This window comes from Talpa occidentalis, unplaced genomic scaffold (genome assembly GCF_014898055.3).
Source record: "Talpa occidentalis isolate TD23 unplaced genomic scaffold, MPIMG_talOcc4v2.1 talOcc4.2, whole genome shotgun sequence".
Classification (NCBI taxonomy): Eukaryota; Metazoa; Chordata; class Mammalia; order Eulipotyphla; family Talpidae; genus Talpa; species Talpa occidentalis.
Window position 1 is genome coordinate 17,537,945 of NW_023602073.1, and position 15,398 is coordinate 17,553,342.

Sequence of the window (15,398 nt, forward strand, 5' to 3'; positions counted from 1 at the left end):
ACCAAGATCATGAGCTACAATTAGAAGATAAAGAGAAAGCACTTCTTTTATTAATGCTTTTATTAATCCTGAAAAAAACTAATTGAGTCAAAACCATTTTCATATTAGGAATATATAAGCTCTATAACAAGTGACTATACAATGAAGAAATGATTTACATTGATCTATTTTCTCAGCTCAAAATCATGTTTTTAATTTTTATTAACTTAATATTTTCATGTTTTAGTTGAATGTGCTGCAGGGGGCCTTGATAGCCCAGCCAGATAAATTGCTGGAAAATGAAAGAGACTCAAACCCTGGGGCTGAAGATATATAAAGAGCCTCACACCGGGTGGCTGAAGATCCATTGTTCCCCACACCTTGGGGCCCAAGATTAATCTGCAAACATCCCTTTTATTTATTTTTTTGTTCTTGGTTATAAAAAGCAAAACTTCTTGGATAAGTACATTGGGCATTAAGTTATACGAATACTGTAAGTAATAGGCACGAAGAATTAACTTTAAAAATTAAACACTAAATTGGCCTAACATGGGAAATAATTTGTTGAACATGAACATGACTGGTAAGTGGCCCAGGGGAGCCATAAATTTTTCTTTTACCTTTTCTAAGAGTTTCTTAAAGAAGCCCTTTTAATGATTCATGAAGTTGATTGTGTTAAAAGTCTTTAGGCAGAAAGGTCCTGTTAATTGATAACCAGAAAACAGGAAAGCAGCTGGTCTTCAGCTGGAGACCATATAGACAGTAGAGTCTTTTGATGTTTTGACTTTAGAGGATAGGAATGCAATGATGATTATCAACTCTTAGGTGATTGATGAAGCTGAAATAATGAGTTTTAGTATAAGGTTAAGGTTTCTTTTATCTAATAACCTGAAAGCTCACCTTTTTTCTGAGAGCACGTAGAAGCCAGATGTCCATGGGAAAGGAATGTACCGATTGTCCCTGCTTTGTTTCTATGTATATGTTGATATAATGTCACTGCTTGCTTTAATATATAAATAAAGACCCGCTGAGACTCTCAGCTCTGGAGATACTTGCACCAGACTGAGTCTGTGTCTCCTAGTTTCCCTCAACCCCCATGTTGCCGACGCCATCCCATCCTTCTGAACCCCTGACACCCAGTTTGGCGGAGGTGGCCTCCGGCCATGTGCTACATGAAGTAGTCATGTGTTGATTGTGATGAAACCCTCACTTCTTGGACTTTCCTCTATCCCCAGCATGTCTCATTTTCATAATCCTAGTGAAACACAGACTTGCACATGCTTCAAAATAAATATACTATTTTAAAGACAAACCTATAATAGAGCACATAATAAAATCAAATTGTCATCTTCTACCAGCAATCTATTACCTACTCAATATTAATCATAGGTTATAGTGTTCCCTATAAAAAATGTCCTTGCTTAAATAAGAAATGTAGTGAATAAAAAACATGCTTGCTTTGTATATTCCCTTTTAAGGAAATCCTATATTTTGTGTGTTGCTTTTGTATATTCTTTGGTTCTGTTACCTGAATATTTTGGCGAAGTTCTACTTAACTGAGCATGACAGGCCTCTGTAATCCATCAGCTTGTGAAGATTTTAATAACTGACCCTCCCCCATAAAATCAATGTAAATAAAATAATTTCCTTATGCCCATATAGAGATCCAATGCTGTCTTATATCTTTGGCTTGATCTCCTCTGCCAACAGTAGTTGCAACACAGGCCCACCTATAATGTCAAGAGGATACTTGATCACTGCATTTCTCATTCTTCTCGCCAATTTTGAATGCTTGAAATACAAAAAAAATAACTCTCCAACAGTCACAAAAAAAAAAAAAAAAAAAACCTATGGTAGTTTTTTTCCAGACAAAATAATGATTTTTCTAGAATCAGAAATAGATGTTCTTTCAAGCATCTTTAACTGTCCTGGAGATAAGTCTAGAAAAGAGCGTGTTATTTCTCTTCATATAAAATAAATTTTTGGATAAATCTCAGGGAGAATCAAATAATCGTTAAACATATGAAAAGCCAAGAATCTATAGTATATTACTAGAGAGCAAGCTGTTGAAGGCACAAACCGTATAATTTATATTTTAAACCAAACTCAAGTAGTCTCTCTGACCCATGAATCTCTGTGTATGGGACTTTTGTAATATGCTGCCTGATGGGATAAAAACCGGAGAAACCATGAAGATCTCAGATCCTAAGTAGTCCTGGCTCGTAGAATACAACTGATGTGATTCTTCCACAGGAAAATTTAGTTTTATGGCTTTCCTAGAAGATATGACAAACACAACTCCAGGACAAAACTGACTAAATTGCAGACAAACAGGAGAACTGAGCAGGGGGCTCAGCTCACAGCGTCGATGTGTGTCTATAAATAGACACAGCTGGGCCTGGCAGATTTTCTCCGAGACTGTTTAATTTTATTTTTGCAGTTAGGTGTCCAAATTCTTATGTCTGAAACCGCGCCTGTCACGCCTCCTGCTCCTCCCACGGGAAAAACGCCAATAAAGAAAAAAGCCCGCAAACCCGCTGGTGGCAGGGAGAGCACAACGGCGCTGGTGGCCGCGGGCTACGACGTGGAGAACAACAGCCGCATCAGGCTCGGCCTCAAGAGCCTGGTGAGCAAGGGCACCCTGGTGCAGACCAAGGGCACCGGCGCCTCGGGCTCCTTCAAGCTCAACAAGAAGGCGGCCTCCGGGGACGCCAAGCCCAAGGCCAAGAAGGCGGGCGGCGCGGCCAAGCCCAAGAAGGCTGCTAGAACCCAAAGACCCAAATAAGTATCCAAAAAGACCCCGAAGGAGGCAAGGAAGCCTGAGGCGGCGACGGGGACAAGCCGAAAAAGGGGAAAGCAGCGAAACCAAAGGCGGGTAAAAGTTCATACAAAGCCCACACCCCTAGGCCAAGGCAGCCGTAGCGAAAAAGTCCTCCAGAAAGAAAGTGAAACCCACCCAGCTAATCTTACAAAGGAATTTGCACCACATAGCGGCAAAGGGAGCACGAAGAATGGGAGTGGGTTAATATTTAACAGTTCAGCAGTCTTTCACGGAAAAAGTAGTTGGCTCTGAAAAGAGCCTTTGGGTTTTTGCTGTTACTCGGAAAGGCACCTTAAGCGCGCTCCCCGCGGATGCGGCGCGCCAGCTGGATGTCCTTGGGCATGATGGTGACGCGCTTGGCGTGGATGGCGCACAGGTTGGTGTCCTCGAACAGCCCCACCAGGTAGGCCTCGCACGCCTCCTGCAGCGCCATCACGGCCGAGCTCTGGAAGCGCAGGTCGGTCTTGAAGTCCTGCGCGATCTCGCGCACCAGCCGCTGGAACGGCAGCTTGCGGATCAGCAGCTCCGTGGACTTCTGGTAGCGGCGGATCTCGCGCAGCGCCACGGTGCCCGGCCGGTAGCGGTGGGGCTTCTTCACGCCGCCCGTGGCCGGCGCGCTCTTGCGGGCCGCCTTGGTGGCCAGCTGCTTGCGGGGCGCCTTGCCGCCGGTGGACTTGCGAGCGGTCTGCTTGGTGCGGGCCATGCTTACCTTCCTTGGAGCAGTTAACGGATGGAAAAATGAAAATCCGCCAACACTGTCAGTATATATAAAGAGAGTCCCGTTCTGATTGGACAGGGCATCTGTTCATCTACGGCTCGCAATGCAGACATTGGTAGCGACTTTCACTTCCCGATCACATGAGTCTTCAGTGAATTTAGCCCCAAAATTAACATCTCCCTGCAACCCACCCGCTTAATTGCTAGGTTTATAAAGCTTTCTTGCCTCTACTTTCTTTAAGGGCATTATTACAATGCCCTTTGATTTTCCTTAACTGAATGAATTCAAATAATTACAATGATAGCGCTAGTAAATAAAAAATTTAAATCTTAGCGCCCAAAGCTTTGTTGATTTTTTTTAAAAAAAGCGCGGGCTAAATGTGATTGGCTAAGAGATAGTTTTATGCTTACGCAACCTTAGGAAGGCTCATTTCACCTCCTTTTGTTCTCAGCATAAACCCAGACGTTTTACGTTTTTAAGACATCCTACATGCATCGTGACCATTATCTGAATTCCCCACATATTTACTGTTCAATAGCTAACATCCTCAGATAAAAGCACACCACTCTGTATTGCAATTCCAAGCGGAGTTTGTGTGAAAACAACCTTGAGCAATACCTACCCTTGAAAAAGGTATAAAAGATTATTACGTTCATCAGGGTATCTGCTGAATCCTGCTTTAAGGTCTTTTTCAACAATTACAGGCAATGTATTATTGTAATCCTAGCTAAAATTGATAAGACTCAGGTAATTTAAAAAAAAATGATTGGTTTTAGTTTTAATGACCTTGGGATGCAAAATAACCCCTTTCAAGAAATATTTTAAGTGTGTGACTTAACTGCTCTCTAGGTCAAACTAGATTTCCACCTTCAATGGCCTAACTAGTATTCCCACTCTCTCTCTCTGTTAAATGAAGTCTAAGACCCAGGTACATTTAAATATTAAATTGGTCAGAAACTTCTGACACTAACTCTGATGGTATTAAATAGCATAAAAAATGAAAATGAGGATCACTCCCATTTCATCTTGCACAAACTAGTAACACTAAAATGCAAGCCCTTTTCATGAGTGTGTAGGTGGCTCTGAAAAGAGCCTTTGGGTAATAATATTAAATGCTAAGATTCTCCCAATTTCCGATTTACTTTCATTAGTCTACGTAACTTTTAAGACACGAAGCAAGATTTTCAGTTACCCTAAGTCTGTCACATCCAGCATTCCAGCACTTTCGAGAGAAAAGTGGGTGGCTCTGAAAAGAGCCGTTGATTTCCAGAAGTTTGAAGTTCTCAGTCTTACTTGCCCTTGGCCTTGTGGTGGCTCTCGGTCTTCTTGGGCAGCAGCACGGCCTGGATGTTGGGCAGGACGCCGCCCTGCGCGATCGTCACCTTGCCCAGCAGCTTGTTGAGCTCCTCGTCGTTGCGGATGGCCAGCTGCAGGTGGCGCGGGATGATGCGCGTCTTCTTGTTGTCGCGCGCCGCGTTGCCCGCCAGCTCCAGGATCTCGGCCGTCAGGTACTCCAGCACCGCGGCCAGGTACACCGGCGCGCCGGCGCCCACCCGCTCCGCGTAGTTGCCCTTGCGCAGCAGGCGGTGCACGCGGCCCACGGGGAACTGCAGCCCGGCCCGCGACGAGCGCGTCTTGGCCTTGGCGCGCGCCTTGCCGCCCTGCTTGCCGCGTCCGGACATTTCAAAGACAACTAAAAAAGAGTAGAAAAGAGAGAGAAGCACCAACACACAGATCTACGTAGAAAACGAGAGGTAATTATACTTGCAAGCAGCATTGTAAATCCCGCTGTTTGATTGGCTAATATAATCTTTGCGATTTCAACCAATTACAAAGTAGAACTAGAATCACATAATTTGCATAACGCCTTTCAACGAGAGACACCTCATCCAATGAAAGCCCGAGATCTTTAACATCCAGTTTGCGTAAGAGCTCTACAAATATATGTACGCAGAGACCAGATCTTGCACCATTTCTTCCTTGCTGTGCAGCTCATCTTGTGTTCGTGATGCCTGAGCCGGCCAAGTCCGCTCCCGCGCCCAAGAAGGGCTCCAAGAAGGCGGTGACCAAGGCGCAGAAGAAGGACGGCAAGAAGCGCAAGCGCAGCCGCAAGGAGAGCTACTCGGTGTACGTGTACAAGGTGCTGAAGCAGGTGCACCCCGACACGGGCATCTCGTCCAAGGCCATGGGCATCATGAACTCGTTCGTCAACGACATCTTCGAGCGCATCGCGGGCGAGGCGTCCCGCCTGGCGCACTACAACAAGCGCTCGACCATCACGTCGCGGGAGATCCAGACGGCCGTGCGCCTGCTGCTGCCCGGGGAGCTGGCCAAGCACGCCGTGTCCGAGGGCACCAAGGCCGTCACCAAGTACACCAGCTCCAAGTGAGCGCGCTCCTATTTCCAGCTTAGACAACCCCAAAGGCTCTTTTCAGAGCCACTTTCTTTTTCATCTGGAGAGTCTGTAATGCAGTTTATTGCTTGTTTTAGTTCTGGAATTGTGTCTAGACAACGGTATTTAGTACTTCATTATGGAGCGAACAGGGTAATATGCTCAGTAGATTTATTTTTTTAAGATATTTGACGATCTTTGCATTTTGTAAAGTAAGCAGACTGGTGTTCAAATCCAGAATTATATTACAATTAACTTGCAGGGGCCATCAGCCACGTAGCAAATGATTCTAATCCCAGCTTTATTTTGGTTGCTGGGATTCCATTCCTGAAGCTTTACACCCTAGTCTTTTGAGTTGACCCATTCCCAAGTTCTTACTTAAAAGTACATAGTTTATTTGCTTTTGTCTAGCATCACTTCTTGAGTAGTCATGTCAGGTAATTCTTACTGGGAATTTAGTCTGAGAACAGCATATTAGTCTGTGATGGAGACCTCCCTTCCTAGCAAGCCTTTTGTGCTGATTTGGGACTAAGTGGAAACTGGGTAAGATGGCTTGCCAGGAAAAGAAATGTACCTTATGCTGAGTGAGGCATTCTGTGTGGATCACTCCCTGAAGTGTTTAGAAATCTATAAATGTGGTTTATAGAAATCTTTGTGTAAGCAGCGCTAGAAGACCTTGGCTGAAGTCAGTTCTGCCAAGTAAGAAACTTTGCTTTTCATATTCTTTTGCTTACAAAATGGGAGTCTTAAAATCAACTCAACCTTGACACATCTGTGAAGGTGCATTAATTGCTATAAAAATAAACATCGAGGAATTTACAATTCATGAAGTTACGATGCTCTGAGGTATATTTTCCCAATAATCCTATATTTACAAATAATTAGTGCAAACTTGAAATATTAAAGCAGTAATATACACAAGTAGAGGAAGGTTGGTCTATGAAATTAGACTTTTTCTCCTGTTAAAACAAGATGCCCTAGATATTTTTATAGATATTTTTATTTTTTTTTTTATAAAGGCATGTTATTATTTATTTATTTGTTTGTTTGTTTATACATGCACTGGATACAGTCAGAAGCGCGGGAAGGTGAGAGAATTCACCAGAGCCAGAGCAGGGAGCAGAGCAGGCAGAAGGACCGAAGTACACTGCTGAGGGGAGCAGCGGGCGGCAAGAGAGGTCTGCACGCCATGCGGGACCCTCCTCCGGTGGCCGGGGAGCAGCTGGGGATCGAACCGGCACCGCAGAGGCCGGGGGCAGCTTCGCAACCCAGCGCTCAACCGCTGCGCCACCGGGGAGGCCCGATATTGTTTTTTTAAGTAAATTGCTGTTAAAATAAGAGCAATTTCAAAATTTCATGAGGCCAGAATTACAAAGAATTTACATGTATAATAATTTTTTGTAATACACCTTTAAATTTAAAATGTATATAACAGAAAATCATCAGGAACTTAGTGGCTTAAAATAAGACATAATTTTATATTTTGGAGCTTGTGGTTTTGACAAGAATCTCACTGAGGGCCTGCCTAGTGGCCTAGGGGTTAAGTCACAGTCTATCACTGCTATTGCCTGAGTTGGATACCAGGCCTGGGAGGTAACCCACAATATAGAGCAGCAGACCTGTCTTTTGCCTGTTCCTCCCCTGAGCAGTATTTCAGTACTTGTTCTGCTCCCCACTCTGTCTCTGGCGAATCCTTTTCCACCCATCACGCCCCCACCTACACCACAGTACTTCCACGCAAAACAACAAAAACCTCATTGATGGAAAATCAAAAGTAGTGGATATATTTCCTTGCCTTTTTCAGCTACTGGAAACCCTTACCTCTTTGGCTGGGGGCCCTTTTCCTTGACTTTCAAAGCTAGCAATTTCACGCCAAATCCTGAGGCTGCCTTCTTTCCTCTTGTTTCTGTGTTGTGTCTTCTTGCATTGTTAAGGTCCCATGTGTTCACACTGGATTTGTTCTGAAATTCAAGGTAGTCTCCCTATTTTTAAGTCAACTGACTGGCATCTTTAATGTCATCTGCAAACTTAATTGCCCCAGTTGTATAGCCAAACATTCCCAGTGATTTGAGGTGAACATAAGGGTGGCATTTACTCTATCACAGTACGGCACAGTATTTTCAGAGCATGATCGAAAACTTCATACTTTTTCTCTGGGAAGTGGAAAAGCACATGGACACATCATTTGCACGTTATTTCAAGGAGCCCATGTACTACCCTGACAGGTTTATGGACCTTGGTTAGATACATGAGACTACAGAAATAAAGTTAGATATTTATATCAATGCATATACTCATATATGTAACTATCTGGTATTTTAGGTTTTACACTTACATTTTCACGATGATGCTTTTGTTCTTTACATATTTTTGTTTCAATATTTGTATATTTATGTTGTCTGTGCATGTGCTTGCATGCATTTTGGCGTTGTGCAGGAGGTGTTTCTATTCATAAAAAAAATTACACAAGACTACAGAAAACAGTATTCACACCTGATTTGAAATCCTAAATACATGCTTTATATTTTTTCATTATTCCACATAGGACACCATTCATGACATTTTATTACCTAAAGTAGCTTAATAATTATAGGAACAAAAGAGTAAAATTTCAGTGTGTTTGCTTGAGTACACAAAATAGGACCCGGGGTGACATGATTATTTTTCTTTAAAATGTTTTTTTTTTTTTTTTTGGTGATGCAATATTTAAATACAATACTTGAAACTCTACTGGAAAATAACAATTTTAAAGAAAGACAATAATTTTAAAGAAGCAACATAGCTTAAGGGTGTGTTTCCTGGACTTCCAATATCACGTATCACTATTTTGCCAGTGATCTAACCTTTGATTAGTTAAGTCTTGTGAAGTTCTTAATAAAATTAAATGCCTCCATTTTGGAGTCAAGTGTTCAGTTTTCAAGCACTTTTATTGTCCAATTCCTTAGTATTTACATCAGTTATAAGTAGATGAACTTAATGGATATTTAAAATATGGTAATGAAAAATTTGACTATCTTATATAAAGAAACCATTAAAGCAATACTGCAAACTCCCTTCAGTTACTTCAGAACAGTTAAGTGAAGTTTCAATGTCATCATTTTGGCCAAACTTGTAGCCAAAGTGGGCAACAGCAAAAAATAGCCATAATGAAGGTATTTTACTTTCAGTGAAAGGCCTGCATTTTTGGTGCGGAGTATTACCACCCACCTCCCATTTTAATATTCACTGGAGAAGCAAAAAATCTGTCACTCGGTAATTATACCCAAGTCATTACAACTCTTCAAAGAAAAAGGAAGTGGCTCTGAAAAGAGCCTTTGGGGTTGTCTAAGCTGGAAATAGGAGCGCGCTCACTTGGAGCTGGTGTACTTGGTGACGGCCTTGGTGCCCTCGGACACGGCGTGCTTGGCCAGCTCCCCGGGCAGCAGCAGGCGCACGGCCGTCTGGATCTCCCGCGACGTGATGGTCGAGCGCTTGTTGTAGTGCGCCAGGCGAGACGCCTCGCCCGCGATGCGCTCGAAGATGTCGTTGACGAACGAGTTCATGATGCCCATGGCCTTGGACGAGATGCCCGTGTCGGGGTGCACCTGCTTCAGCACCTTGTACACGTACACCGAGTAGCTCTCCTTGCGGCTGCGCTTGCGCTTCTTGCCGTCCTTCTTCTGCGCCTTGGTCACCGCCTTCTTGGAGCCCTTCTTGGGCGCGGGAGCGGACTTGGCCGGCTCAGGCATACCGAAAACAGACACTCCCCACAACAGAAACGAAATTCAGAAATGTCGCTGTACGTTTACAGCGTCCCCTTTTATAGGCGATGTATGCAAATAAGGTGTTTGCGACTATTCACCCCTGATTTGACAATGCATTAGTGACGCAGATATGTAAATTACATTGCATCACATCTCATTTTTTATTGGTTGGCTAGTCAAACGATTTCAGCCAATCGCAACTCTTATTTTACACTCCCACCGAGCACTATAACTAGCATCTTACTGCTGCTTTTCGACCATTTCTGTTAGGTTTTTTTTGTGACTCTTCATCTTTTGCTATCATCATGTCCGGACGCGGCAAGCAGGGCGGCAAGGCGCGCGCCAAGGCCAAGACGCGCTCGTCGCGGGCCGGCCTGCAATTCCCCGTGGGCCGCGTGCACCGCCTGCTGCGCAAGGGCAACTACTCCGAGCGGGTGGGCGCCGGCGCGCCGGTGTACCTGGCCGCGGTGCTGGAGTACCTGACGGCCGAGATCCTGGAGCTGGCGGGCAACGCGGCGCGCGACAACAAGAAGACGCGCATCATCCCGCGCCACCTGCAGCTGGCCATCCGCAACGACGAGGAGCTCAACAAGCTGCTGGGCAAGGTGACGATCGCGCAGGGCGGCGTCCTGCCCAACATCCAGGCCGTGCTGCTGCCCAAGAAGACCGAGAGCCACCACAAGGCCAAGGGCAAGTAAGACTGAGAACTTCAAACTTCTGGAAATCAACGGCTCTTTTCAGAGCCACCCACTTTTATCTCGAAAGTGCTGGAATGCTGGATGTGACAGACTTAGAGTCACTGAAAATCTTGCTTCGTGTCTTAAAAGTTACATAGACTAGTGAAAATTGTTATTGCTACAAGGTGGTTTAAGAATTTGCTCGTTTTTCTCACAATCTTAGGAAAACTTGGGACCCTTTGCACCAAAAGAACGGTAAGGAATGTGAATATTGTGTCATGACAAATCATAACTGGTCTTACGTAAATATCAGAATGATAAGGTCATGTTAACAGGTTTTGGGGTGTATGAGTACAGATGTATGTACATAATTATGTGTTATGTACTTAAGCTTGCTGTCAAATTAAAATTATGACAATGAAAAGGGGGAGCTGATAAAGCACATCTCAGAGCGGGCTTTTCAAATTTTAGCAGTTACAGCATTCAGTCTATTTTTCCAATCTAATGGGTAGGCCACACTCAACTGAAAATATACCACTGTGACATAATTCCTACTGCAGAAAATTGAGCTGCAATAGCAGGAAAGCTCGCTTTCCTTTCCCTGCTTTATATCAGCCTATAAGTTCTGTGCTAGAGACTGCTGCAGGCTTAGTACAGTGTGGCATCACAGGACTGTACATAACAGCCCATTTACTTGTATGTATTTACCTTCCCACATTTTGCCACCCTAAAAGTTTTTCTGTCATTTCACTACAAATTAATTGTTCTCTATTGAAAATGCTAGAAAAACTGGAGTTCTCAGTACTTTGTGTATTACTGCTTCCTACTTCTCTTGCCCTGTATATTGAAATATGCATGGTAATGAAATGTTTGTCTTCCTAACCTCTCTTTTGTGACAGAGGCCCCAGCTGAGAACCCAGAAAGATAAAGGGAAAATTTGTCTCCCTTGTTAAAAGAAGGAAGATTGAAATAAAAGAACACATTTAGAGCAAAAAGAGCTGTTTTGTGACACAATAATATAACCTTTAGGTTACCTGTTCAACTAAACATAATTTTAACTAACATAATTCAACTAAACATAATTTCTAGTGGAAATAGTCATTGAAATCATTAATAACTTAAAAGATAACATGTAAATTCACAGACACTACTCCCTAATAACCAAACAAAAGTAAATCTCTCAAAATAATTATACACTACATAGGCAGGTTTTTTAAACCAGGCTCTGATGTGACAATGAAAATGCAGTCCATTCTTTCACTATAATTGAATAACTGCACATTTCCAAACAGGTTTCAGAGCTGCAGCCACCAGAGTCCTTCCCTTGTTCTCAATGAGTCTGTGCATGATGAAAAATTTGCCCTTCCTGTTTGCTCTTTCTGTAACCACATTCCTTCATACAACAAAAAACAACACTAAGCTAAAAATTTAGGACTAACTGGTAACACTGAATTGCACCCTCTATTCCATTCTTATGATTTAACTGTTTACTGACTTCATCTGTATCCTAGGAACTCGGAAAATTGTGTCGCATACCTAATAAATTTCTCCGTGTCCCCCTGGGCTTGACAGTGGCATCTAAAGAAAAATCTGATTGCAGAGGAAACACCTTGCTGTGTAAGTCTAACACCTTGACTCCTATCTCCTAGTCTGCCCAGCACCTCCTCAACATACAAATGTAAAGCCCTGACTTCCCTCACATTCCTTAGACACTTATAAAGTGCTAGCACTCCCAACATTCCAGGAATCAGTTCTTTTGAGGAGGGTGCCTACCTATCCTTCCAACCCCCTCCATCAGCATCACAAATAAAACTCCATGTAATGACAATTCTCATGTTTCAGAGTTTGGATTTTTGGGCTTGAGTGAAAGATTTGGTTTGGTCATTTAAATTTCCACCTTCTTGTATTGTGGTTACCAATGATTTCTCAGGGCAAAGACAGGGAAAGGACCACCATCACCTCTCCTGGAATGCTTACTTCCATTCTAATCAGCAACATGACATCCATTTACCTTATTTAACGAAGGTAAAACCATGATTCAGGAAATACAGACAATATATACTAAATACCATAAAGATCAATGAATGGGGGGAAAGGTAAGATGCTAAGTGAGGGTCAAATAAGGAATTAGAATATTTACAATTTAACAGAGAAATGTTAGTAATGATAAATTACATTAAAACAAAATGATTGATGCCCAAGAAGTCATAAATCTTTGGTATTATTTGTACAGCATTCAACAAAACTTTTCTACCTCACTACCAAATAAAAATGTACAAGAGATGGAAGATAAGGATAGAAAAATTGGAAAAGAGGTACACAGTATCAGAAACTTGGCTCACACAATGCCAAGAGCTGGGGTGGGGGTAGAAGGGATTAACAAAGCTATTAACCAAGCTATAGAAACTAAGTTCTTCAAAACCTAGATCACAAAGCACAAGACCCAAGCAGGTATCACACTGCTGTAGGCATTATAAGGGACACAGACCTGAAGTGAAGATATGGAGACTTAGGGCCATTGTAAAAATCTGGCCTCCTTCAAATTCTACATATTTTATTCGAAGTCAACAACAAACATCTTCATGAAGGAGTGAGTCCCTCCCAAACAGAAGACTATATCAGCGCAATCTCTGAACTGGCACGGGACAGCAATGCCCTTCTTCCCTCCTGTGCCTATGTAGGTGCTTCTTTTTGCCAACTTTGTGTCCCTCCGCAGAGCAGCAGCCTTCCTGCCTGCCCACGATCTGTACCATGCCTGTCTTCCCTGCATTGACCTCCCTCAGCAGGGGCAGGGTCCTCCCAAGGCTGCATGCCTGCAATCATGCAGGTCTCTCTATTGGCAAAGGTGTCCCTTTCAGGGCAGGTCTTTGTACCTGTTTGTGTCTACGCAAGTGTCCTTTATTCTTCTCTCTCCTTTGTAATAAACCTACCCTTTTTTTAACACCTCTGTGACATGGAGAAACTTGCCTAGGAATTCGCCGGTGTTGCTGAAAGGGGAGTTCTGATGAAACCTTTCCCAGAGTGAACCGAAGGGCCCCACTCTGCGAACCCAGAAAATACAACGTAACAATTGTCCTCACTAAATTTTGCACCGTATATAAAGAGCAAGATATAAAATGATCAGAAAGTGCACATTCCCAAAATCTTTCTGACATTGAACCTTGTATGATATTGTACGTTCATAAATAATATTAAAAAGAAAAGAAAGTTGCACCATCCCGAGTATAGGATTAAACCAGAGTAAAAGGCAGCTATAATTTGGGTCAAAGGCCAACTACAACCGCATCAGGCACAAGCATGCGCAGACACATCCATCATAGAACAATGATGCCAAACCAGCAAGACAAACACCGCCCAGGCAAATCGACCAATTAACGCTAGCAAAGTTTTCACCAATCAGAACTGAACACAGTGAAACCCTTATTTGCATATGCGGACCTGAATGTGAACTAGACTCGCTTTTGTGCTTACCGTTGCTAACATGGGACTGTTCCCCGAACTGGAGTTCTAAAGCCTCTTCAAACATTATCACGCAGGAGTAGCAAGTTCAACTCGGGTTTTCTTGGTTTTATGACCCTTTTTATCTTTCTTACTTCCAAGTCTCACGTAGTTTTTCCTCACACTGAATCCTTACTAGGAAAAGGCAGAATTTGCAAGATAAGATTCCATGAAACTTCATGGTGTAACTGCTCGATATTCTTAACTTAATCAATTTCTTTGTATTTTTATTCTGTCTAGACTACAAAGTAATTAACCAGACTTGAAAGAGAACAGGGGTCATTTTTATTCTGTCTAGACTCCAAAGAACAGGAGTGAAATTTAATGATATTCATGTTTAAATGCATTAGTTTACTTAAGCCCTCTCTTATCCACCTGATCTGTTTTTTTTTTTTTTTTAATTCAGGTTATTACAGTGTTTCCAACTGGAGTGCAGTTTCAGTACCTAGGTTGCCTTGAAATAGATTTGAAGTCCATCATTTTCCAAGCCACATGAGAGCAACGTTTGATAGACCAAGAAACAGGAAAGGAAGAAACCTGGAACAGTGCTGCTTATGGAAAATGCAACCCACGTATGTAGTTTATTTGTAGTAGCCACACTACAGGATGGTGGGGAGGTACAATTATTTTACTAATACTGTATGTAGCCCAAATATCTCAATTTCTTAAACATGTCAAAACAGTAGATACTAATGTAATATTTTATATTTCCTTCATCAGCTTAAAACTTACAAATTGGATGCATATTTTATTCAGATACTTGTTTTTATAGGAAATACTTTCATTTGCAAAGGAAATTACACTTAAGTTTCTGTTCACAAATTAAGTTCTCATGCCCCAGTTCAAACATAACTAAAAATTGCAATAATTGAAGAGAATATAGGCTTTTATATAAGAACTAATTACAATAAAATAACAGCATTCTTTTTTTCTTCAAAACGTGTTACAATCCAAATGCTGAAATGTGGCTCCGAAATACTATATAAGAAAATACAACTCTAGGATGAATTCGGTTTCAGATGTGGTATTAGTGATGGCCATGGCTGGTCAAATATAAGGCGTAAGTTAATTAAAATGTAATCATGAAAATTTACTACTCATCTCTAAAACAAAGATTTGCAAAGTACAACCCGTACTTTATGAAAGGAACTGACCAAAGTCCAAACTGAAATATACCAGTGTGAGAAATTCAAGAATAGGGAAGAATCAATTGGTGGGACATGAAGATGGGAATTCCTTAGTGATTGGCAGTCCTCAGTATGTTGGACACCTGACTTCAAATTTAAATGTTTATTTTTGAAACATCTCCTGATCTCAAGATCAACTTTCCGTTTCACAGATTAAAAAAAAAAAGTGAAAATGAGGCAACCTGTCACCAAAAGTTCCTGAGCATCAGAAGGCGATATATATATATGTGTGAAGGGCCCAACCAGGGACGCATTCATCCCATCCACTTTACTATCATTACTTTATTTTGTTGAAAAAGGAACAAAAATTCTTAAGAGAAACCACAGAACAGATAGGCCTTGTAGAGATCAGGCAATGAATACAAGCTTATATGTAAGAATAC

At 42.2% G+C, this 15,398-nt stretch overlaps 5 protein-coding genes and 1 pseudogene across 5 annotated transcripts; 3 read left to right on the forward strand and 3 right to left on the reverse strand.

Moving 5' to 3' along the window:
- The first annotated feature begins 2,437 nt into the window (after positions 1-2,437).
- LOC119251766 (histone H1.4-like) lies at positions 2,438-2,929 on the forward strand (annotated as a pseudogene).
- On the reverse strand, positions 2,741-3,542 carry LOC119251767 (histone H3.1). The gene has a single exon (XM_037519035.2). It carries the CDS (start codon positions 3,501-3,503, stop codon positions 3,093-3,095), a length of 411 nt encoding a protein of 136 aa, XP_037374932.1. The 5' UTR covers positions 3,504-3,542; the 3' UTR covers positions 2,741-3,092.
- Positions 3,543-4,608: 1,066 nt separating this feature from the next.
- LOC119251770 (histone H2A type 1) lies at positions 4,609-5,243 on the reverse strand. Its single transcript, XM_037519038.2, has one exon. The coding sequence runs from the start codon at positions 5,198-5,200 to the stop codon at positions 4,808-4,810; it is 393 nt and encodes a 130-aa protein (XP_037374935.1). The 5' UTR covers positions 5,201-5,243; the 3' UTR covers positions 4,609-4,807.
- Positions 5,244-5,454: 211 nt separating this feature from the next.
- LOC119251774 (histone H2B type 1-C/E/F/G/I) lies at positions 5,455-5,957 on the forward strand. Its single transcript, XM_037519041.2, has one exon. It carries the CDS (start codon positions 5,527-5,529, stop codon positions 5,905-5,907), a length of 381 nt encoding a protein of 126 aa, XP_037374938.1. The 5' UTR covers positions 5,455-5,526; the 3' UTR covers positions 5,908-5,957.
- Positions 5,958-9,206: 3,249 nt separating this feature from the next.
- LOC119251777 (histone H2B type 1-C/E/F/G/I) lies at positions 9,207-9,693 on the reverse strand. Its single transcript, XM_037519044.2, has one exon. It carries the CDS (start codon positions 9,636-9,638, stop codon positions 9,258-9,260), a length of 381 nt encoding a protein of 126 aa, XP_037374941.1. The 5' UTR covers positions 9,639-9,693; the 3' UTR covers positions 9,207-9,257.
- Positions 9,694-9,928: 235 nt separating this feature from the next.
- Positions 9,929-10,418, forward strand: LOC119251768 (histone H2A type 1-D). The gene has a single exon (XM_037519036.2). The coding sequence runs from the start codon at positions 9,959-9,961 to the stop codon at positions 10,349-10,351; it is 393 nt and encodes a 130-aa protein (XP_037374933.1). The 5' UTR covers positions 9,929-9,958; the 3' UTR covers positions 10,352-10,418.
- The last annotated feature ends 4,980 nt before the right edge of the window (positions 10,419-15,398 follow it).

What these genes read in the sequence shown, in the direction of transcription:
- LOC119251770 (XM_037519038.2), bottom strand. Translation starts at nt 5,200, where the DNA reads ATGTCCGGACGCGGCAAGCAGGGCGGCAAGGCGCGCGCCAAGGCCAAG.
- LOC119251774 (XM_037519041.2), top strand. Translation starts at nt 5,527, where the DNA reads ATGCCTGAGCCGGCCAAGTCCGCTCCCGCGCCCAAGAAGGGCTCCAAG.
- LOC119251777 (XM_037519044.2), bottom strand. Translation starts at nt 9,638, where the DNA reads ATGCCTGAGCCGGCCAAGTCCGCTCCCGCGCCCAAGAAGGGCTCCAAG.
- LOC119251768 (XM_037519036.2), top strand. Translation starts at nt 9,959, where the DNA reads ATGTCCGGACGCGGCAAGCAGGGCGGCAAGGCGCGCGCCAAGGCCAAG.
- LOC119251767 (XM_037519035.2), bottom strand. Translation starts at nt 3,503, where the DNA reads ATGGCCCGCACCAAGCAGACCGCTCGCAAGTCCACCGGCGGCAAGGCG.